This window comes from Eretmochelys imbricata, chromosome 1, assembly GCF_965152235.1.
Source record: "Eretmochelys imbricata isolate rEreImb1 chromosome 1, rEreImb1.hap1, whole genome shotgun sequence".
In the NCBI taxonomy this organism is placed as follows: Eukaryota; Metazoa; Chordata; order Testudines; family Cheloniidae; genus Eretmochelys; species Eretmochelys imbricata.
The window spans coordinates 69,548,924-69,574,601 of NC_135572.1; the positions used below are offsets into that span (position 1 = coordinate 69,548,924).

General features: G+C 40.8%; 1 protein-coding gene across 1 annotated transcript in view; it reads right to left on the reverse strand.

Moving 5' to 3' along the window:
* Positions 1-25,678, reverse strand: part of DIAPH3 (diaphanous related formin 3) — a 531,747-nt gene that overhangs the window by 409,177 nt on the left and 96,892 nt on the right. Inside the window, exons 6-9 of the mRNA XM_077806852.1 lie at positions 22,197-22,271; positions 22,042-22,111; positions 18,743-18,879; positions 17,809-17,914 (exon numbers count right to left, since the gene is read on the reverse strand). Coding sequence (XP_077662978.1) covers positions 17,809-17,914; positions 18,743-18,879; positions 22,042-22,111; positions 22,197-22,271 — 388 coding nt within the window. The remainder of the gene's footprint in view (positions 1-17,808; positions 17,915-18,742; positions 18,880-22,041; positions 22,112-22,196; positions 22,272-25,678) is intronic.

Here is a 25,678-nt window from a genome sequence, read left to right on the forward strand (position 1 = left end):
CATACTTTGTATCACATTTGTTGCAACTGGCAACAGTGTTAGCAACAATGATACAAATGGTCATCTCTCTTATACACAGCATCACACCCCACTTTACTGGTCATCTCTCATTTGCTATGAGAAGTTAACTCTGCCTCTAATCAGCCCAAGGTGCCAACCTCCACCACCCGCTTATCTGAAAATTTAACAAGCACTTGTGCGCTTTCTCCTATGCTGCCCCTTTCATGTTTAGGAGGAGCATTTTAGAAGAATCATCTACAAAGCCACCTCACGATCCACCTTCCAAATCCTCCTCAAAACTCTCCTTTGCTGTGATGCCTACAGAAAGCTTGACAACGGTTAGGCTGCTGGTCTGCTAAGACTGTTTATCATGCTGACCAATATTGCTTGATTGTTTCCTTATACTCCCTTTCTCTATCTGTAGCTATATGTTGTCTCTTGCCTTTTAAATAGTTTATAAGTTCTTCGAGGCAGGGACTATCTTCTTCTTGTGTGTTTGTATAGCACAATGGGGTCCTGGTCTATGACTTCTAGGCTACTAGGCACCATGGTAACACAAACAAGTAAAAAATTCAGCGCTTGCATACAGATCTGTTAAACCAAAGATGACTAGTCAGCCATAAAACTTTGCCACCTTAACTGGAATGTTTAAAGGCTAGTGTAATCATTTGGGGAATATGTCTGTGTCAGATCATAAACTCCATTGGTTTGTTTACTATTACTATAATGTAGGTTTCATGTTCACAGAACAATTTCACATTTAAATTGTTTCATATCATCTCATCTGTTCTGGCTCTGGTTTCACTGTAGCATTCACAAAGTAGGTTGGTGCAGTGTATGCGCTGGGTGTTTGAATGGATCCTAATGGAGATCACTAGGAAGTTTTTGGATCACATGCTGTAATTATAACCTAACCCACAAATCAATAGTAGTTATGCTGTTTGCTGGAATTGCTACTTTGTTGCATTTCTGTAACTTAACTCTTACAAAATAATAGGTTGTTTGCCTAATATTCAACCCCCAACCTGGAAGACCAGTAGACTGCTTTTCATCTGCTCCCTACCCTTTTATCTCTCAGATTTGGATCACCCTTCCAGGAGTTGAAACTCTCACTGCCATAAATCCCAGGGTCATTGATACACACAGTCCCAGAGAAGGAGTAGAAGTTATGGATAAACAAGTTTCCATTTGTTGTTTTGGAAAACAGTTTCCTAAATAAAACAAGTTGGTTGAAAATGAGTAATTACTGACTCCAAAACTGTTTCTTTAGAATGTGTATAGCAGAAAAACAAAGGAATGATTATCACAGACATGCCCGCACACAACCCAAAGCAGGAGGATGAGTTGCTAAGCAAAGCACAGTTCTTGGATTGTGGTGGGTGCTTAATATTATACACAACTGCATACTGTTTGTTGTTGGGAGACAGCATAGGGCAGTTGTGTTATATACACCCTCGGCCCCAACTAACAGAGAAAGAGAACTAGCAAAACTAAAAACGAAATAAAAATTAAGTACAACTTCTTTATTATTCCTCCTCAATGTAAGAGACCAGACAGATTGGCCTGAGGCTGAAGCCTGGCCCAGATTCAGGGCTGCTGCCTCAGCCTGCCACCAGAGGAACTCTTCCCTCTGCTTCTCCAACTATGCATGAGGGTAAACTTGAAACTTTTAGAACAAGACTGGACTTTTTAAGATACACTAGTACAGAAAGAATTATTTGGGGAAAGTTCTACGGCCTGTATTATACAGGAAGTCAGACAGATGATCACAATAGTCACTTGTGGCCTAGGAATCTATGATATTCAAACTAAAGTAGTTGGTTAATTACCAGAGCTGGGGAAAGTACCTGAAAATGTTCTCAACTAACTGTAAGGAGCATTTTTTCTAATTTGACTATTATTGCGGTAGCACACAAAGTTCTGATTCAGGATCAGTACTCTGTTGTGCTAACAAGGATTTCTACAAACAAATGAGAGTACACTTCCCCTAGCATACAATCAAATAGACAGGGCAGACAACATACACGCAAGCTGTGAAAAGGTACACAGCTTGTATTTTTTCCCTCATGCCAGAACCATTGCCTCACCCATCTCTGTCCAGATTCTTCAATAGCTTCCTACCCACACTGTCCACATCATCCACCTAACATACATATTAAGGCTTAGAGTGTGTATTTGGAAGCGTGGCAGGTGAAATTATTTTACAATTACTGAAAGTGCTAATGCCTCATTAACTTCTCCTGCCCCTCTACAGTCCTTGCTGCAAAATCAAGCCACACTTGCGTCACCCCAGCCCTGGAAAGGATGTATGAAGTCTCCAACCTCCACTATAGGCAATCGCTGGATGTGGGGCAGGGAACAGCAATCAGCTGCTGCCTCCAACTTCAGTGGAAGGAAAGGGAGACTCCTGATTCTATCCCAAGAAGCTCCCTGTATTGGGAAGACGGACGGAAGTAGTTGAATGCATTGTGATCAATTCTAAAAAACTTGGAGCTTCAACGCAAAGGCTAATTTGTTCATAATAAGCACTTGAAAGTAATGGTTGCAACAGACCAATGATTCAGTGATTATATGAGCAGAAATTCTCACCATGGGGGTTTTAGTTCAAACACCAGTGGAATTTGATTCATGCTGTGAGCAAATCAGAGTAAGCCAAGTTTTCCTCCTTCAGAAACTTTCTAGGAAAAGGTGAGGAGTACTTGTGGCACCTTAGAGACTAACCAATTTATTTGAGCATAAGCTTTCGTGAGCTACAGCTCACTTCATCGGATGCATACTGTGGAAAGTGTAGAAGATCTTTTTGAACACAGAAAGCATGAAAAAATACCTCCCCTCACCCCACTCTCCTGCTGGTAATAGCTTATCTAAAGTGATCACTCTCCTTATGCTTATGCTCAAATAAATTGGTTAGTCTCTAAGGTGCCACAAGTACTCCTTTTCTTTTTGCGACTACAGACTAACACGGCTGTTACTCTGAAACCTAGGAAAAGGTGTTCTCTCAATTCAGATTTTAAGTAGAGAAGCCTTTTCTCAGACACTTAAAGACAATATGTCAAACTGCTCACGCCTCCTTTCCTTCATCCCCTTCTCTCTCTGGCTCCTTACATGCTGCTGGTGTACACTCCCCTCCACCTTCTGAAAATTGTGTGTGTCAAGTCTGGAACATTCATTAACACAGATTTCATACAATTACTGCTGTTTTTAAATTAGTTGGTGGCACCAATCCTCTTGTGGCAATTCCCACTCCAAATACTGGCTGCAACTTTAAAAACATCTAGCATTAGAGAGCAGAAATGCTTACATAAGCCTCACTTACAAGGTTTGTGCAGGATGCATTCTAACCATTATACAAGGTTTAAGATAAAAGCATCTTAACTTAAACATCATTAATGGGATACTAATATGACTTGTTATATTAGTTCCAATAGTAACACTGCTGAGAAAGAAAAAAAAACTTTAAATAACTCAATGAGAGCAAAGTTCATCTTGTATTAAATGAGCATAATATTTTAAGTCAGATATGTCTAGTGTAACCTTTGATTAGTAGTTTAAAGATGAATAAAAACAAACTGAATTCTTTAAGGTTCAAAGCCTCCAGGACAGCTACAGATAACTTAGTGGGGATCTGTGAATGACAATGAGTGATAAAATTAAAAGACTAGTTAAAGCAAACAGGCATCACAATACACAGTATTTTATACCCACATTCTAAGATGAAATGATGCATCCAGGGGTGATCAGTCCATGCTTGATGGGAAGAATGAATATAATCTTCTCTCTAATGGTACCTTGATGATGAATGGGCACATCTATCTAAAATTAGTGTCTTTCCCTTTTTATAATCATTTACAATAGAACTCTAATGAATTAGCACCTATCATCATACATATATTTTCACTACTGTAATTAAAATACCTTCTACTCCCTCACTGGGTACTTAATATTAAACTATTTTAATTAATATATGCATAAATGCCATATCAATAACTCAATTGAAATAGCCTTTTCCAAAACATTAACATTTCAACTAAAATATTTGTAAAAACCAGGTTGGACCAAATCATATTTATAACATAACCTGTGTTATGTCCTAACTTATCCCTAACTTGTCTCTGACCTGTCTCACTTAACTTGACTCATTTTATCAGGCCTTGCTTGGTTACTGTCAAATGTATTTTTAGGCCTAGATATATTACAATGCATTTCTATATAATATAAGCAAGAATCATCTCTATAGGCCAGGGGTGGGCAAACTTTTTTGCCGAGGGCCACACCGGCGTTCCAAAACTGTATGGAGGGCCGGATAGGGAAGGTTGTGCCTCCCCAAACATTTGGTCCCACCCATTTCCCACCCCTCAGAACTCCCCACCCATCCAACCCCCCCCGCTCCTTGTCCCCTGACCATCCCCACTCCAGGGACCCTGCCCCCTATCCAACCCCCCCTGCTCCCTATCCCCTGACTGCTCTGACCCCTATCCACACCTCCATCCCGACCAGCCCACCGCGACTCCCACGCCTATCCAACCCCCCCCCCCCGCCTCCCGTTTCCCATCCCCTGACCACCATCCTATCCAACACCCCCTGCTCCCTGTCCCCTGACTGCCCCCCAGGACTCCCTGCCCCTTATCCAACCCTCCTGATCCCCGCCCCCTTACCATGCCACTCAGAGCAGCATGTCTAGCATCCATGCCACTGCGCTGCCTGGCAGGAGCTCATAGAGCCACCGCCACAGAGCGCTCGCAGCATGGCAAGCTAAGGCTGCGGGGGAGGGGCCGGGGCCTAGCCTTCCCGGCCAGGAGTTCAAGGGCCGGGCAGGATGGTCCCGCAGGCCGGATGTGGCCCACAGGCTGTAGTTTGCCCACCTCTGCTATAGGCTACAGTAATGTAGTATGTAATATTTTATGACTTATCTATACAGGGTAAATTTTGAAGGATCAGAAATTCTACAGTGTGACCTGGCATTGCTTAATAAAAACATTCTGAATTCCAAGTCTATTTAAAAGTATCTTTTCATATGCAAACTATTTCCTAAAGAGATTGTGAGACTTGCCATCCACGATTGATACATCCAAACGTTCACAGGTTTGTTACCAACAATTTTACATTTTAATGTGTTTTTATTCCCATTTAAAATAGGACACATCACTAGTAGGACCCTACAAATGTATGGGTTCAGCTTTAAATTCCCTTTTTGGGCTCCTAAAGAGATTGAATATCCATAATTATCCAGAGCTAAAGTAATTTGCTAAGTGCTTTTAAAAAGTTAGAAGCAATAAAACCTTCCCACTGCTTTCTACAGGAAGGAGCTCTCCATTACAATATATCTGGACCTGCATTCTGGTACGATATCATGGAAGTTTGGCATTTTGCAAACAATGTTTCATGATAAGAGGCTAGTCTCACTGAAAGCAAAATGAGTAACTAAGAACATAAGAATGGCCATACTGGGTCAGAGCAAAGGTCCATCCAGCCCAGTATCCTGTCTCCCAACAGTGGTAGATGCCAGGTGTCCCAGTGGGACTGAACCTAACAGGTAATGATCAAGTGATCTCTCTCCTGCTATCCATCTCCACCCTCTGACAAACAGAGGGTAGGGACACCATTCCTTACCCATCCTGGCTAACAGCCATTAATGGACTTAACCTCCATGAATTTATCTAGCTCCCTTTTAAATCCAGTTACAGTCCTAGCCTTCACAACCTCCTCAGGCAAGGAGTTCCACAGGTTGACTGTGTGCTGAGTGAAGAAGAACTTCCTTTTATTTGTTTTAAACCCATTACCCACTAATTTCATTTGGTGGCCCCTAGTTCTTATATTGTGGGAAGAAGTAAATAACTTTTCCTTATTCACTTTGTCATAAATATAAAAGGAAGGGTAAACCCCTTTGAAATTCCTCCTGGCCAGGGGAAAGCTCCTCTCACCTGTAAAGGGTTAAGAAGCTAAAGGTAACCTCGCTGGCACCTGACCAAAATGACCAATGAGGAGACAAGATACTTTCAAAAGCTGGGAGGAGGGAGAGAAACAAAGGGTCTGTGTCTGTCTGCATGCTGCTTTTGCCAGGGATAGAACAGGAATGGAGTCTTAGAACTTTTCGTAAGTAATCTAGCTAGGTATGTGTTAGATTATGATTTCTTTAAATGGCTGAGAAAAGAATTGTGCTGAATAGAATAACTATTTCTGTCTGTGTATCTTTTTTGTAACTTAAGGTTTTGCCTAGAGGGGTTCTCTATGTTTTTGAATCTAATTACCCTGTAAGATATCTACCATCCTGATTTTACAGGGGGTATTTCTTCATTTCTATTTACTTCTATTTTCTATTAAAAGTCTTCTTGTAAAAAACTGAATGTTTTTTCATTGTTCTCAGATCCAAGGGTTTGGGTCTGTGGTCACCTATACAAATTGGTGAGGCTTTTTATCCAACATTTCCCAGGAAAGGGGGGGGTGCAAGTGTTGGGAGGATTGTTCATTGTTCTTAAGATCCAAGGGTCTGGGTCTGTAGTCACCTAGGCAAATTGGTGAGGCTTTTTACCAAACCTTGTCCAGGAAGTGGGGTGCAGGGTTTTGGGAAGTATTTTGGGGGGAAAGACGCGTCCAAACAGCTCTTCCCCAGTAACCAGTATTAGTTTGGTGGTGGTAGCGGCCATTCCAAGGACCACGGGTGGAATACTTTGTACCTTGGGGAAGTTTTGACCTAAGCTGGTAAAGATAAGCTTAGGAGGTTTTTCATGCAGGTCCCCACATCTGTACCCTAGAGTTCAGAGTGGGGGAGGAACCTTGACATGGTGGCAGCGGTGGGATTAACCTGAAATCATTTTGAGATCCAGTTGAGATTTTTTGAACTAGAAATACAGATTTTAAAAAGGAATTTTTTTTCCCTTTGGAAAGCAGTTGAAACTAAAAGCAGATTGTTTTTCTCTGCTTTGTGGCCAAGCAGAGACAAAAGGGGATTATCTTGTGAATTGCAGGTTTTCTTTGCCTGGAGGCAGGGTACTTAACTCCTGCAGGGAAATTCACAGTCTTCCAACCCAGAGGTTTTTTTTTCCTTCCTAAAAGTAAATAGGGGGTGTCTGCTCTACCCATTTGCCTGGAGACAAAAGTGGCAGGGTGTTTTTTTTTTTAGGATTTTGATTTTTTTTGTTTTACAAGGAGCACAGGTTTGAAAAGGAATTTTTTTTTCTTTGGGCTGGGTAAGCAGGTTTCCAAGTAGCTGGAGGTTTTTTGCTTTAAGTTGGGCCCAGAGCAGAGACAAGGGAATTGTCTTTTTCTGTAGGCTGACAATCACTATCAGAGAATAGGTATTCTATTCCAGCACAGCAAAATTTTACAGCCAAGTTTTGTTTGTTTATTTCTAAACCTCGGGTGTAAAGTTAGTTAAAAACAGAGAGGTTAGAATGACCAAATCCTCAGCTCGACTACAGCTGGAATTAGCCAAATTTCAGGCTGAGGAAAGACAAAGGGAACATGAAAGACAGATAGAACTCATGCGGCTGAAGAAGGAACAAGAAAGGGAGGCAGAACAACACCAAGCGGCTGCTCACAGGAGAGCTATGGAAGCGAGGGACAAAGAACTGGAGGAGAAGGAAAAAGAGAGGAAGTATGTGGAGGAGATGGAGAAGATAAAGGCTCAGCAGAATATCCCAACAAACCCTAGTAATCCTTCTCCAAGTACCACTTCCCATCCCAGAAAGTTCCCCACCTACAAGGCAGGCGATGATACTGAGGCCTTCCTAGAAAACTTCGAAAGGGCCTGCCTTGGGTACAACATCTCTACTGACCAATACATGGTAGAGCTGAGGCCGCAGCTCAGTGGACCCTTAGCTGAGGTGGCAGCTGAAATGCCTAAAGAACACATGAACAAGTATGAACTGTTTAAATCCAAGGCGAGAGTCAGAATGGGGATAACACCCGAGCAGTCTCGTCGGAGGTTCAGAGCCCTAAGGTGGAAACCAGACATGTCATTTACCCGACATGCCTACCACATTGTGAAACATTGGGATGCCTGGATATCAGGAGCAAGTGTTGAATCTCCAGTAAATTTGCCCTTCCTAATGCAAATGGAACAGTTCTTAGAGGGTGTTCCTGAGGAAATAGAAAGATACATCCTAGATGGGAAACCCAAAACTGTAATCGAGGCAGGAGAGATTGGAGCCAGATGGGTGGAGGTGGCAGAGAAGAAGAAAACTGGTCGCAGTTGGAGCGGAGACCAGAAGGGACCACCCCAGACCACACCCTATTACCGGGGGCCGCCCAAGGCCCCACCTACCTCCCAAAGAACCCTCCAGACCCCTTATCGTCCTGCCACCCCGTTCTCCAGCAACCCTCCTCGCCCCAGTGACCCGTCAGCTGGACGATGTTTTAAATGTAACGAGCTGGGGCATGTAAAGGCCAACTGCCCTAGGAACCCCAACAGATTACAGTTCATTGCACCGGAATCACACCAGAGATCCACAGGCCCAGATACCTCCCAGATACCCTTGGAGCGGAGGGAAACTGTGAGTGTGGGCGGGAAGAAGGTCACCGCGTGGAGGGACACCGGAGCACAAGTGTCAGCTATCCATGCTTCCTTAGTGGACCCCAATTTAATCAACCCAGAGATCCAAGTGACGATTCAACCCTTCAAGTCCAACTCTTTCAATTTGCCTACAGCCAAGTTGCCTGTCCAGTACAAGGGCTGGTCAGGAATGTGGACTTTTGCAGTCTATGATGATTATCCCATCCCCATGCTGTTGGGGGAAGACTTGGCCAATCATGTGAAGCAGGCCAAGAGGGTGGGAACGGTCACCCGCAGCCAGGCTAAACAAGCCGTGAGGCCTAGCTCTGTTCCGGAAACTTCTATCAGGACCCAGTCAGAGGTGGTGGACCCGGACCCCAGGCCAATGTCTGCAACAGCAGTAGTGGATCCAGTCCCAGAGACCCAGACGGAACCAGTCCCAGAACCGGAACCAGCCGAACAACCAACACCAGACCCCGTGCCAGCACTGAATCCGGTACTTGCAACCTCAACACCAGAGGGCCCCACTGAACCTGAACTGGCAGCAGCCGATAACCCTACACAAGAGGCTCAGCCGGAGCCTGAATCCCAACCTAGTGCACCAGCGGAGAGCGGTTCACAGTCAACAGAAACAGCTCCATCCCCTATATCGCTTCCAGAGGGACCAAGCCTAGGTCCACAATCCAATGAGGAACTGATGTCCCCAGCATCAAGGGAACAGTTCCAGACCGAACAGGAAGCAGATGAAAGCCTCCAGAGAGCTTGGACGGCGGCACGGAGCAACCCACCGCCTCTCAGCTCTTCTAATCGATCCAGGTTTGTTGTAGAAAGAGGACTTTTATACAAGGAAACTCTTTCTGGTGGACACCAGGAAGACTGGCATCCTCAGAGACAGTTGGTAGTTCCAACTAAATACCGGGCCAAGCTCTTGAGCTTAGCCCACGATCACCCTAGTGGCCATGCTGGGGTGAACAGGACCAAAGACCGTTTGGGGGGGTCATTCCACTGGGAGGGAATGGGCAAGGATGTTTCTACCTATGTCCAGTCTTGTGAGGTGTGCCAAAGAGTGGGAAAACCCCAAGACCAGGTCAAAGCCCCTCTACAACCACTCCCCATCATTGAAGTTCCATTTCAGCAAGTAGCTGTGGATATTCTGGGTCCTTTTCCGAAAAAGACAGCCAGAGGAAAGCAGTACATACTGACTTTCATGGATTTTGCCACCCGATGGCCGGAAGCAGTAGCTCTAAGCAACACCAGGGCTAAAAGTGTATGCCAGGCACTAGCAGACATTTTTGCCAGGGTAGGTTGGCCCTCCGACATCCTCACAGATGCAGGGACTAATTTCCTGGCAGGAACTATGAAAAACCTTTGGGAAGCTCATGGGGTAAATCACTTGGTTGCCACTCCTTACCACCATCAAACAAATGGCATGGTGGAGAAGTTTAATGGAACTTTGGGGGCCATGATACGTAAATTCGTAAATGAGCACTCCAATGATTGGGACCTAGTGTTGCAGCAGTTGCTCTTTGCCTACAGAGCTGTACCACATCCCAGTTTAGGGTTTTCCCCATTTGAACTTGTATATGGCCGTGAGGTTAAGGGGCCATTGCAGTTGGTGAAGCAGCAATGGGAGGGATTTACACCTTCTCCAGGAACTAACATTCTGGACTTTGTAACCAACCTACAAAACACCCTCCGAACCTCTTTAGCCCTTGCTAAAGAAAACTTACAGGATGCTCAAAAAGAGCAAAAAGCCTGGTATGATAAACATGCCAGAGAGCGTTCCTTCAAAGTAGGAGACCAGGTCATGGTCTTAAGGGCGCTCCAGGCCCATAAAATGGAAGCATCGTGGGAAGGGCCATTCATGGTCCAGGAGCGCCTGGGAGCTGTTAATTATCTCATAGCATTCCCCACCTCCAACCGGAAGCCTAAGGTGTACCATATTAATTCTCTAAAGCCCTTTTATTCCAGAGAATTAAAGGTTTGTCAGTTTACAGCCCAGGGAGAAGATGATGCTGAGTGGCCTGAAGGTGTCTACTACGAAGGGAAATGTGCTGGTGGTGTGGAAGAGGTGAACCTCTCCATGACCCTTGGGCGTATGCAGCGACAGCAGATCCAGGAGCTGTGCACTAGCTACGCGCCAACGTTCTCAGCCACCCCAGGACTGACTGAACGGGCATACCACTCCATTGACACAGGTAATGCTCACCCAATTAGGGTCCAACCTTACCGGGTGTCTCCTCAAGCTAAAACTGCTATAGAACGGGAGATCCAGGATATGTTACAGATGGGTGTAATCCGCCCCTCTGAAAGTGCATGGGCATCTCCAGTGGTTCTAGTTCCCAAACCAGATGGGGAAATACGTTTTTGCGTGGACTACCGTAAGCTAAATGCTGTAACTCGCCCAGACAACTATCCAATGCCACGCACAGATGAACTGTTAGAGAAACTGGGACGGGCCCAGTTCATCTCTACCTTGGACTTAACAAAGGGGTACTGGCAGGTACCGCTAGATGAATCTGCCAAGGAAAGGTCAGCCTTCATCACACATCTCGGGCTGTATGAATTTAATGTACTCCCTTTCGGGCTGCGAAATGCACCCGCCACTTTCCAAAGACTTGTAGATGGTCTCCTAGCGGGATTAGGAGAATATGCAGTCGCCTACCTTGACGATGTGGCCATATTTTCGGATTCCTGGGTAGACCACCTGGAACATCTACAAAAAGTCCTTGAGCGCATAAGGGAGGCAGGACTAACTGTTAAGGCTAAGAAGTGTCAAATAGGCCTAAACAGAGTGACTTACCTTGGACACCAGGTGGGTCAAGGAACTATCAGCCCCCTACAGGCCAAAGTGGATGCTATCCAAAAGTGGCCTGTCCCAAAGTCAAAGAAACAGGTTCAATCCTTCTTAGGCTTGGCCGGTTATTACAGACGATTTGTACCGCACTACAGCCAAATCGCTGCCCCACTGACAGACCTAACCAAAAAGAAACAGCCAAATGCTGTTCAGTGGACCGGAAAGTGTCAGAAGGCCTTTAACAAGCTTAAAGCGACACTCATGTCTGACCCTGTACTAAGGGCCCCAGACTTTGACAAACCGTTCCTAGTAACCACAGATGCATCCGAGCGTGGTGTGGGAGCAGTTTTAATGCAAAAAGGACCTGATCAAGAATTCCACCCTGTAGTGTTTCTCAGCAAAAAACTGTCTGAGAGGGAAAGCAACTGGTCAGTCACTGAAAAAGAATGTTACGCCATTGTCTACGCTCTGGAAAAGCTACGCCCATATGTTTGGGGACGGCGTTTCCACCTGCAGACCGACCATGCTGCACTAAAATGGCTTCACACCGTCAAAGAAACTAACAAAAAACTTCTTCGGTGGAGTTTAGCTCTCCAAGATTTTGATTTCGACATCCAACACATCTCAGGAGCTTCTAACAAAGTGGCTGATGCACTCTCCCGTGAAAGTTTCCCAGAGTCAACTGGTTAAAATCGTCCTTGAGATGTGGAAAATATTGTTAGTCTTTATGTACTTGGTAGTATACTTAGAGATGCATGTGTCTTATTAACTCTGTTTTTCCTAGAGCTCCAGGAAGAAATCCCAGCCAGTGTTTCACCCTAGCTGAGATTTGGGGGGCGTGTCATAAATATAAAGGGAAGGGTAAACCCCTTTGAAATTCCTCCTGGCCAGGGGAAAGCTCCTCTCACCTGTAAAGGGTTAAGAAGCTAAAGGTAACCTCGCTGGCACCTGACCAAAATGACCAATGAGGAGACAAGATACTTTCAAAAGCTGGGAGGAGGGAGAGAAACAAAGGGTCTGTGTCTGTCTGCATGCTGCTTTTGCCAGGGATAGAACAGGAATGGAGTCTTAGAACTTTTTGTAAGTAATCTAGCTAGGTATGTGTTAGATTATGATTTCTTTAAATGGCTGAGAAAAGAATTGTGCTGAATAGAATAACTATTTCTGTCTGTGTATCTTTTTTGTAACTTAAGGTTTTGCCTAGAGGGGTTCTCTATGTTTTTGAATCTAATTACCCTGTAAGATATCTACCATCCTGATTTTACAGGGGGTATTTCTTCATTTCTATTTACTTCTATTTTCTATTAAAAGTCTTCTTGTAAAAAACTGAATGTTTTTTCATTGTTCTCAGATCCAAGGGTTTGGGTCTGTGGTCACCTATACAAATTGGTGAGGCTTTTTATCCAACATTTCCCAGGAAAGGGGGGGGTGCAAGTGTTGGGAGGATTGTTCATTGTTCTTAAGATCCAAGGGTCTGGGTCTGTAGTCACCTAGGCAAATTGGTGAGGCTTTTTACCAAACCTTGTCCAGGAAGTGGGGTGCAGGGTTTTGGGAAGTATTTTGGGGGGAAAGACGCGTCCAAACAGCTCTTCCCCAGTAACCAGTATTAGTTTGGTGGTGGTAGCGGCCATTCCAAGGACCACGGGTGGAATACTTTGTACCTTGGGGAAGTTTTGACCTAAGCTGGTAAAGATAAGCTTAGGAGGTTTTTCATGCAGGTCCCCACATCTGTACCCTAGAGTTCAGAGTGGGGGAGGAACCTTGACACACTTTCTCCACACCACTCACGATTTTATATACCTCTATCATATCCCCCCTTAGTCTCCTCTTTTCCAAGCTGAAAAGTTCTAGCCTCTTTAATCTCTCCTCATATGGGACCCGTTTCAAACCCCTAATCATTTCAGTTGTCCTTCTCTGAACCTTTTCTAACACCAGTATACCTTTTTTGAGATGAGGGGACCACATCTGTACGCAGTATTCAAGATGTGGGCGTACCATGGATTTATATAAGGGCATTATATAAGATATTCTCCGCCTTATTCTCTATCCCTTTTTTAATGATTTCTAACATCCCATTTGCTTTTTGTGTTTGAGGGAAGCAGCAGCCAGCACATCCCTCAGCCCGCGCCGCTTCGCACAGCCCTCATTGTCCTGGAGCTGCGATCGGCTGAACCTGCGGACACAGCAAGTAAACAAACCGGCCCGGCCAGACAGGGGACTTACCCTGGCATGCCGAAGATTGCCAATCCCTGGTCTAGCAGATTAAGACTTTTAGAATGATACCTCAAAAGATCAACTTTGTACAAAACATATCCTAATTACATGATAGTGGTGAATATTGGGGTGTCAGGGTGTCATACCCTGAACTTGTGAACTCAGGCACCATCCCCTCCAGCTCATCCAGAAAGACTATCAAAATCAGATGGGCCATGAATAATCATTGCAGTACAAAGAACCGATTAATGGTCCTGTCCCACCTGGGAAATGCTGCATGCAAGGAAGCTCATCCTGTGGGCTGGGAAACTGAATGAAAGAAATAAAGCGAAGTTTTCCATCTTTTGGCTGTTTGAACTTGGAAGGGCCAGAGATACTAAATGGAAACCAGAGATCACCAGGGGCTCCCTCCTTGGTCTGCCCTGAAAATCTCTTTGAATAGACAGATTGCTACAACTTTGTCACTCTTAAGATTTAGATGGTAACTCATTTGTGTGTACGTTTGCTACTTTAACCTGTAAAAAAACTCTTATTCCCTTTTCCTAGTTAATAAAACTTTAGATTACTTATTACGGTATTGGCTACAGATGGTGTAGGATCTAGAATACCAATTCATCTGGAGTAAGTGACTGGTCTTTCGGGAATGGAAGCAACCTAAATATGTTGTGATTTTCTGTGTAAGTGGCCATTATCACTGAGTCCAGTTTGTCTGGGTGAGAAGATAGTCCCCTTAGATTTTCTAGTCTATCTGTGACTCTCTAGTAAGAGTGTTACAGTAATCCAAGAGTTCACATTTGTTACCGGCTTCATGAAATCTAATTATAGAACACCCCACTAGTTTGCAGGTGTCTACAGTGTTTTTGACTGTCTGCCCTGAAGTAGGTACTCACAGTCACGAGCCACTCCAGACAAGCTGACAATGAGATCCAATCTTAGGGAGCTGAAGCTAGACATACTCAGACTAGAAATAGAATGCAAATTTTAAGCAGTGAGGGTAATTAGCTATTAGAACCGTTTACTTAGGGACATGGTGGATTCTCCATCACTTCAAGTCTAACAATCAAGACTGGTTACCTTTCTAAAAGATATGCTATAACATACAAAAATAATGGTCTTGAGGTAGAAATTACTGGGTGTGACTCTATTGCTATGTTATGCAAAAGATCAGATTAAAGCACCACACCACCACTTCCAGGCTCCAGAAATCTATCAATCTGCAGTCACTGTCCCCTGCCATTTTCAGTCAACGTACCTCAGCTTTGACAAACACACAGTTCAACTACTTAGGCAAAACAACTATGTGAAAACCAATATACCATATAAAGAGATAAAGGATAAATGGTAAGTATGATTATTAAGCAATTTAGAGTATATTACAGTCTATTCCCTAACCTTAATTCTGATAAAAAACAGCAATTGAATTGACAGAGGTGGAGTTTTTCCATGTACAGAGTATGTTACCCACCTTTCATGTATTAATTTATGCCCAATGACTTCCTATGACTGAGAAAAGTGGAAGTCAATATTAAGTGTATTAAGTCATTATAATGATGTATGATTGAAACTTGACCATTTATAGGATTAATATTGTCATGGTTAGACAATTGCAACAAATATTATAGAAAGTACGTCATGTAAGGTATCAATGGACAGGTTATGATTTGTTGAGTATGATTATCCTGTTTGTGCACATATATCATCTTTGTGTCTAAAGTTATGAATACTGACTATGGACCAATATTTCAAATGTGTTTGCTCCTGGAGTAACATCCACAAAGTAAAAAAGAAAAGAAGTACTTGTGGCACCTTAGAGACTAACAAATTTATTAAAGCATAAGCTTTCATGGGCTATAGCCCTCTTCATCAGATGCAGAGAATGGAACATATAGTAAGATATAGATAGATAGATACACACACACACATATATATACACACACACAGATAAGTTGGAAGTTACCATACAAACTGTGAGAGGCTAATTAGTTAAGATGAGCTATTATCAGATCTCCAGCGCACCATCAAAGATTTACAACCTATCCTGAAAAATGATCCCTCACTCTCACAGATCTTGGGAGACAGACCAGTCCTCGCTTACAGACAGCCCCCCATCCTGAGGCAAACACTCTCCAGCAACTACACACCACACAACAAAAACACTAACCCAGGAACCTATCCTTGCAACAAAACCCGATGCCAACGCTGTCCACATATTTATTCAAGTCCCACCATCATAGGACCTAATCACATTAGTCGTGCCATCAGGGGCTCATTCACCTGCACATCTACCAATATGATATATGCCATCATGTGCCAGCAATGCCCCTCTGCCATGTACTTTGGCCAAACTGGACAGTCTCTATGCAAAAGAATAAATGGATACAAATCTGACACCAGGAATCATAACATTCAAAAACCAGTCGGAAAACACTTCAACCGCTCTGGCCACTCAGTAAAAGATTTAAGGGTGGCAATTTTGCAAAAGAAAAGCTTCAAAAACAGACTCCAACGAGAAACTGCTGAGCTTGAAGTAATACGCAAACTAGATACCATTAGCTTGGGTTTGAATAGAGACTGAGAGTGGCTGGGTCATTACACATACTGAATCTATTTCCTTAAGTTGAGTATCCTCACACCTTCTTGTCAACAGTCTAAATGGGCCATCTGGATTATCACTACAAAAGTTTTTTTCCTCTTGCTGATAAGAGCTCACCTTAACTAATTAGCCTCTCACATTTTGTGTGGTAATGTCCAACTTACCTGTATGTATGTATTACTATATGTTCCATTCTATGCATCCGATGAAGTGGACAGTAGCCCACGAAAGCTTATGCTCTAATAAATTTTTTTCTCTCTAAGGTGCCACAAGCGCTCCTGTTCTTTTTGCGGATACAGACTAACACGGCTGCTACTCTGAATCCACAAAGTAGTTTACATCCAGTCTAGCCAGCACATTGTGAATTAACTATTCAAGTTGATGGCCCATTAATTAAAACAATGGGCCATAGAAGCAACTTGTCCCTACCCAGTGAGCCTTCCTGTGGACAACTTAGCCAGAATATGAGTAATGGCTACTCCTAGGAGTCAGCAAAGCATGTAACGGCATGTAACTTGCTCGTGTGACCCTGGACTCCTTTTTGTGCCTGTAAATTTGCACAAACTAAGGGCTTATCTTCACTACAGGGGTAAGTCGACCTAAGTTATGCTACTCAAGCTACATGAACAACATAAATAACGTAGCTGGAGTTGACGCAGCTTAGGTCAACTTACCCCCGGTGTCTTCACTGAACTGTGTCGACAGGAGATGCTCTCTTGTCGACTTCCCTTACTCTTCTCAGAGAGCTGGAGTACCAGGGTCACACAGAGAGCGCTCTGCCATCAATTTAGTGGGCCTTCACTAGACCCACTAAATCAATCCATGCTGGACCTCCCGGTAGTGAAGACCGGCCCTAAGACTGAGAGCAGTCCCTACACATGGGAAAAGGTATAAAAGAACCCTAGAAGCATTTCCACTTTGCCCCTTTCCTGCCCTGATCTCTTGGCTATGGACTTACACTAAAAGGAGCATTCTGACCAATGGACTGAGGACCTTCCCATATTTTGGAAATTACCAGAGACTTTACAAGCTTGCAGTTTATTCCATCACTGCTACAAACCTGATTCAAGTACTCTGTAGTGAACGTATGTGTGATTTCTTGGGCCATTTTAAGTCTCCCCCTTTCTTTTCTCTTATAAATAAACCTTAAAATATTGGATACTAATGGATTGGCAACAGTGTGATTATTGGATAGGATCTGAGTTACATATTGAGGCTGGCTACATGGCTGATCAATTGGGATAGAAGGACCCTTTGTTTGATTAAACTAGTTTTAAATAACACATCAAAGTCTAGTGTACGTGCGGTGAAATAAGTGCTGTAATGCCTAAGGAGAATGCTTGTTTGACTTTTTGTTAACCAGTGTGCTAAAAATCAAAGATTACTTTTGTTACTGTAAAATAACCACCAGTTCTGGGGGAAGACTGCCCTATTTCTCAGCAGTTCGTTCTGAATTTGGCATCCTCAGCTGTGACCCACTGAGGCCTGGTGACAGTTGTGCAGTGTCAAGATGGTTTATCCCTAAAAATTGCTTCAGCATTAACCTACATTCCTTAAATCACATAGTTTTTACTGCAAAACTTGACCTAATCTGGTCAGCTTCCATTTCATTCTAATGAAAAATTCAGCATCCAATATACATATTTCATTTTTGTTTTGATGTAAAGTTCTCTTCATAAGACAGAGAACTTTCATAAAGGAAAGAATACTTACTTGCAGCTGGACTGAGTTATCCTGGAGGCCTTCTACAATGGGGGAGAATCTGTCAATGTTCCTTTCTTCTGCTGCTGTTGTTAGAGCTTCCAAAATTTTTTCAAGGCTATAGGAAATTAGAAGACAGTTCCATTTATGAGACATAAGTAATCTCCCTCACATACATCCCTTATTTTTTTACCTGCTGGGTATAGGCATCAATTTCTTAAAAAGAAGCAGGGCTATACATTTTAAACTTTTTTTTGTGTTAATTTTTGTGTTAAATTTTGTGGTTTTTTTGTGTGTAATTTTGTGTTAAAATGGAATTTTTGTTAGAAGGAAACTTATCTTAATTTAGCTATTGAAACCTAATTGGAAATTTACAAACAATAAAAATCTAACACAATGGGAGTGGGGAGGAAGGATGTCAATTTTTTTTCCATCTCCCTCCCCCCATTGTTGTAAATTTCACGGTTACTAATAAATTTCTTAGTAGGTGTCAATAGCTAACTTAAACTAATAGTTTCCCACTAACATAAATCCTAATTCTCTTTTTAACACAGAATTATAATGTGCAGTGTATGAACCTACTTGTTTAAGAAATATGTGCCTATAGCCAACAGGTAAAAAAGCAAGGTATTATTAATTCAGTTTTCAGGAGCGAACATTTTAACATGCTGTTATTTTATATTTCCCACATGTGGAAAACCAATTACGGTATACTTGTTAGTGATGAAAACACATTAAAACATTAAATTGTAAGAAGGTTCTTAAATCTGACAAAGTGGTGGTAACATGAAAGATTTACTTTCAGTTCTAAAATTAATACATTTGAAATCAAGATTTTCTAAAAATGGAGGTTTCCGTAAACTTGTTCAACAGATAATGACTATTTAAGTACAATTAGAAGTTTTAAAAGGGTGTATTGTATTTCATGTATAAATACAAAACTTACATGTTTTCCTCTCCAACAATGCATATAGCAGATAGGAGTTTTACAACATCAGTCATCATGTTAGTTTGTCTGGGATCAATTGCTCTGGCCAGCAGTGAAAGGCTCCTTTCTTCTCCCATTATTCTTTCCAACCCATACTAAAGTAAAATCAACAGATAACGAAGGCTTAGTTCTAAAAACTCAGGCAAGCAAAATTGCAACTTAAGAAATGGCAAATGTGAATGATACTGACATATTAGTCTAATGAATTTGTTAATTGGCATTTTCAGTCTGCAAATTCTGCATTTTCAAATACAAATGCTGAAGCTGGAGTAAAGAATAAGAAATGTTTCTTTCTGCAAGAATCATGGATATCAATGTCCAACTGATGAAAATTTTTGCTCCAGTCCTCTTTGACATCAAGTTAATCAATATTGAGTGATGTGAAAAAGACACCAAAATGGTCATCAATCACATGGTACACAAAATCCCAAAAAAATCAAATGAATTGTAACAAAATTACCATAAATTTAATCAAAAACTTTGAAGAAATAATAAATTCTAAATAGCAGTAGCAGAATATGAATTAACTGTATCGTCCTCAAAGTTGCATTTAAACTTTTTCTTCTCTCAATAATGAACAAATATGAAAGACATACAGAATAATTTACACTACATCACATCACTGGGAAAAAACAAAACTGCGTGTTCCCACAGAAAAGACTTATCCATAAGGTGATATAGTAACAGCCATATAAGGATGCAAAACGAATTTGCTGGGGATTGAAAGTTTTTTTCATCCGACATTTAATTTTAACTCTTGACCTTGAGATGTTAAGAAACTCATTATTCCCTGAAAAGCTCCGAATGCAGCACACAATATTCCAGTAAATCTTAAAATTTCGTATGTAGTAAATTCACTAAATATCAATTTGAGTCCTTGTCAGATGGTACAGGTATTTACAGACGAGCATAAACCATCATTACAATATAGTAGTGCATTTTTCCAACTGTTTATTAAATATTTAATAGGGAAATTTGATGTTTCCAAGCATTTTTCATTGTTAGGAATAATTGAAAAGATTAATGAAACACATGAAAAGGCCCAAAGCAACATTTGCTTAGGAATGATATTTTTCAACATCTGAAGGTAAAAGAAAACATTAATTTATTTTCTAAAAGACCATTCTTAACCATCTTAACACTTGGATTGTTCATCCTCGTGTAAATGTGAAGACACTGAAGAGCTGCTAAGTCTGTACCTATACAACACAAGGCTCACAACCCCTACAATGACCTGAAATATGAAAAAGGAATCCGACATACATGGAAAGATGGACAAATTGCTATGGATGAATACAAAAAAATAGAGCAACCATATAGGGACAAAATCAGAAAGGCAAAGGTACAAAATGGGTTACATCCAGCAAAGGACATAAAACAAGAAGTTCTATAAATACATTAGGAGCAGGAGATAGACAAAAGAAAACAAAGGTCCACTACTTATTGGGGAGCTAATCAAGGATAATACCAAGAAAGCCAAGACGTTTTTATGCCTACTTTTCATCATCAAGGTCAATGTCAATTGTAAGATTCTTAACACAATTAATATTAACAAGTGGGAAAAGAATACAGCCACAATAGGAAAAGAACAGGTTAAAGAATAGTTAGATAAATTAGATATTTTTTAGACTGAGGTCTCCAGTTCCATTCTGGATCACCTGGATATTAAACATTGGACTGTAACCTATGGACTAATTCTAAAACAGCTTTTTGCAACTCTAAAGCTCACCGTCTCTTATACAAAACTGACCTAAGAACTCTATTCATATCTGTATGTACAATGATATTTTAACCAGTTCTCTCTCTCCTTTTTTTAATAAATCTTCGTATTTGGGTAAGCATGTATTTGGGTAAGATCTGAAATATTCATTGACCTGGGGGATAATGTAGCCAGTCCTTTGGGATTGATGTAACTGTTATATTATGAACAAGATTTTCAGCAATCCTCATCATGTGTGACTTGGCTGTCTGGGTGGCAGCTCAGGGCTGGGTTGCTTTAAAGGAATTTCTGAGCAACCAGAAAAATATTATAGAAGCTGTTTTGTTGATGGCTTCATGAACCTAAGCATTAGAATAATCATCAGTTTGGGGGATTGTCTGCCCCATTCTTTGCAGTTTGCCCTAGTTGAGCAATCTCAGCATGGCCCCCCTTGGGCCCCAGTCACACCCCAAATGAACCATCATTATTCAGATATTTTGTGATTTAGTGCGAGTTCCTCAATAGGTACGTCAATAAAGACAGGACACATCTTTAAAGTCACATTCCCACTAGCACTTTTTGGAGCATTTAGAAACAATGAACTGGTGCCTGGATTTTTTATAAAAGATATTTCTAATAAGGCATCAGAGTTTAGGAATTTATAGAGGGACATATGATCGGTCAACTTGATCTTGAAACGTCAAAGACAGTATCATGACAAAAGTTGGAAGAGCTGTTCCTAGCACTGGTCAAAAGGAATACTTATCAATGCTAAACAAAAAGGAAAATCTGTGGATAATGATGCAGCAATGTCGAAAAAGAGAAGCTCAATTTTCTTCGGAGTTTAAATTATGACTATATTTAATGGATCATTATGATTTCACTAGCTAAATATTAGCTTCTTGGGTTAATTTGTATTGTTTGTTTCTTCGAGAAAATTTAGTGGAAATTACATTTTACATTAAAATCACAATAGGTGATTAGGCTATGTACTTAAACTCTGAAACCATGTGCACTGCTCAAGAAATTAAATGAGGTCTTGAAATTTTTTAGTTTTACAATCAGTCCACAAATCAATCCATTGAACTATTAGTGAAACATGTTGTACAGATACTCAGCTTCACGCTGAGGAATGAAACAGAATAGAGGGCAACGATCAAAAGAAACACTTTCAATTACAAAGGATGTTTCCATCCTAACAGAAGAAACAATTTCAAAGTTGTGGTACTGAAATAACATTTTCCACATTAAACTTGTCTTTTAAAGCAATAGACAGTGTTCAACTTATTGACTATGTTTAGTTGTCAAGATTCACAAATTTCCACTTGGATCAGAATATTTGGTTTGAGTGTACAGCACAATCTATGCACATTAATGGATCTGGGTTTAAGGGGCTGAAACATAACTGTGGTTTTCTTTCAGATATAATATCTGAAAACCATTCAAGCAAATAAAGTCATTTCGGGTTAAATCATGGTAATCCATGTATCTAAATCATAATGTAGCATAGACTACCTTATGAATAAACTCAATTATTTAGTAACAACAAATCACATACCTTATTATTCATAAAGGCCTTCAAACACTGTACGATCTTATGCTGACTCCTCTTCACAACTCTGTCCTGACTGAATTGATATAAAAAATTTAAGTTGTAATTACAATTTAATTACATATTACACAAAATTCAAAGTTTACAGAAAGTGTTCTTACGGTTTTGTTTCAACCAGTCTTTCTAAAACATCCAGCAATAACCCCAGTCCTTCATGTCCAAAATTTTCAACCCAACTAGAAGAGAGAAAAAAAAAAGACACCAGTGAAGTACATTTTTAATATCTCAGATTTCAGATACTGAATTATTATTATTTATTATTTGTATTATCATAGCATCTAAGAGCTCCTGTCACGGACCAGGACCCACTTGTACTAGGTGCTGTGTAAAAAAGGCAAGAAGACAGTCCACCCCCCAAATTGCTTTGCATTTCAATCAGTTATTTTGCACATGCCAAGAGCCTTCAAAGATATACAACATAAAATAATAAAATTTAAACTTAACTCAAAACAAATGAACCCCAAATTCAGCAGAAATAATCCTGAACAACTTTACTCATTCCTATATCAAATTAAATTTTCAAAATAGGGATTACTGATTAGCTCAAAGAGAACATTGGTATGATGCATGCTTTTCTGAAGCTAGCCACCAAGCCATCTGTTTTTTGGAAAAATAATTTTAAAATTTAAGAAATCTTCCATAATTCAGAGTAAAAACATTATTGTGTATTAGTTGTGCAAGCTTCCAGGATCTCTGGGAAATCTCAGCTTCCATCATTGTCAGTCATTCCTTTCCTTCTGTCACTTCATCAAGTTTGCAGTTCTATCGGATATCTGAATCCATATGGGTATTTCTGAATATATCATTTTTAGAAAACTTACTACAACAATGAAAATGTTTTCTTTGGTTCATAAGAGAAAAAATTAAAGACATCATGCTCTGAAATATTTTGACAGAGAATGGATTCTTATAACACACTTATTCTTTCTCAATCCAAGCAAAGTGTGAATTAAAGAGTTGTTCCATGTTTTAACACACTTTCTCATTAGTAAAATTTTTGACTAATACATTACTTCTGATAACATTACTAGAATTTTATCTTGAGACATACTACCATTTTCTTTTACTTCATCTGAGTAATGCCCCTCTTATAGGAAGAATGCAGGCCCAGAATTTTAACCAAAAGGCTGCTGAATTCTTTCAAACAGCAAGCACTCAAAAACCCTGGTTCAGCCCTATGATAGCTATGAATTCATTAGGGCTTTAGACAAGACTTATTTAATAGCTTCACTCCCACGCTTGTAATATTAACTCCTCGTACATATTAGCAACTTTATTGTAATGAAGAGTTTTCCAGAAATTGGATTAGAGAACCAAACAGTTCCAAATATTCATGGTACGTAACATTTTCAAGTGTGTTATGGTTACAAAACACAGAGAATGATAACAGATATTTGGGAGAATCAAAACTTTATTTTAGAATGAAGAACAAAATTACACTAATTTGTTATAGCAATCTAGGATGATGAGCCAGCATGTTGTTAGATTTGAGAACTCTTTCACTGCAAATTTGACAAAACGCAAAGAAGATACCAATAGGAGATTTCCAAAAATAGCTACAGCATTCGACCCAATGTTTAAGAATCTGAAGTGGCTTACTAAATCGGAGAGGTAAGAGATGTGGAACATGCGGTCAGAAATCTCAAAAGGGCAATACTCCGATGCAGAAACTACAGAACCCAAACAACCAAAAAAGAAAAATCAACCTTCTGCTGGTGGCATCTGACTCAGATGATGAAAATGAACATGTGTTGGTCCGCACTGCTTTGGATCATTACCAAGCAGAACCCATCATCAGCTTGGATGCATGTCCTCTAGAACAATGGTTACGGCATGAAAGGGAGCGCTCCTGCAGCAGCGTTTTGAAGCACGAGTGTGGTCATGTGCAAGCGCTGGGAGAGCACTCTCCCAGCGCTCCTGGTAATCCACCTCCACAAGAGAATTAGCTCTGAACGCTGGGAGCCCAGTGCCCAGCACTCGGAGCCTGTTTACACTTTAAAACGCTCTGACTTTCTGCACTCAGGGGGGTGATTTTTCACACCCCTGAGCCAGCAAGATAGAGCGATATAAAACGTAAGTGTAGCCAAGCCCTTAGAAGTGGGACCTAGATGGAGGAACTACACCTCAAGAGTACCTAAAAATCCAAAATCACAGGCAGTGTCTGGACTCTACTCAATCACAGGAAGCTTAAATGCACAAAGCCCCATCATCTTGGCCCAAAATAGCATCTGGTGACTGACCAACAGGGGATTTTTACCAGGACTGGGACAGAGAGGAAGAATTGTTTAGTGGATAGGGTGCTAAGCTGGAACTCATGAGACTCTGCCACACATTTCCTGTTTGACCTTGGGCAAGTCACTCAGTCTCTCTCTTGCTCTCTCAGTTCTCCACCTATAAAATGGAAATAATAGTGCTTTCTTATCTTATAGGAATTTTGTGAGGCATTCAGCTACTATGGTAATGGGGGGGGCACATAAGAACTCTAGGATAAGATGCTAAAAATCCTACATTGTGAAACAGGTGTTACAAACCCTAATTCCCTTCCATGGATATGCATAACAGAACCAGAAAAAGTTTCTGAAACCCTGCAACACTGTGCTCTCCCTAAGGGCTTACTACCTAATAGCTTGTTTAAAAAATTGAATATTTAATTTATTGCTTAAATTGTATTTGTAACAAAATGTAAGAATCTGTATATTAAGCAATTGTGTATTACTTTCTTGGAATATGAGTAGGAAACTATTAAGTTTTAAAATTTAGGATTTTGAATATGCTAGTCCTAAAGGTTTAATTCTGTGCAATGCTTTCCGAAAAAAATTTCAAAATAAACCTTGGCACATGCTTTAACAAAGGGATAACCTGAGGTGCAGGAAAAAGAACGCAACAAGAACTTATACATAATTTGCCCTAAAAATGACAGCTACTCTTTGGTAAAGGTATCCAGCACTGAATTCTCTAGTCACACCTGTATTGTTTTTATTTAATTACTATACACATTATTTAAATGATTTTCCTTTCAAAAAATGGAAGTCTATTCAACTGTGCAAGTAATTTTGGAAAACCACTCACCCTTAAGAGGTATGTCTTTTTTCAAAGGACAAAGAAGGCCTAAACTAATAGAGAAGGCACTCACCCCATTCCAGTGGAAACAAATAGGAGTGGACCGCTTTAAAGTTATCAGTTTCTATTAAAGATGGATAGTGCTCTCCTTTTACTTTGTCTCCGTTTTTTTAATAAGTTGATGGAATATATTATTTGTAGAGTGAACTTCATTTATATTAAAGCAATTGCTGAACAGAATACTTAAATTAAAAAGATTAATGCTGGTTCTTAGATATGAGCATATATTTCTTACCATCTCAGAAGCTAACGTTAAGATCAGCTGTTCTCAGCTAGTTGTTTTAACATTGATTCAAATACTTAAAAAGAAACTCTTAAGATGAAACAAGGCATTTAATTTAAAAAGAAGAGTGACTTACTGAAAAATTCTGGAAATGAAGTACCAACAGAAAAATTTCATTTCACTACTACTTTTCCTAAAATTTAGAATAACGCAATATGTTCATCTAAAAATTGATCCCTG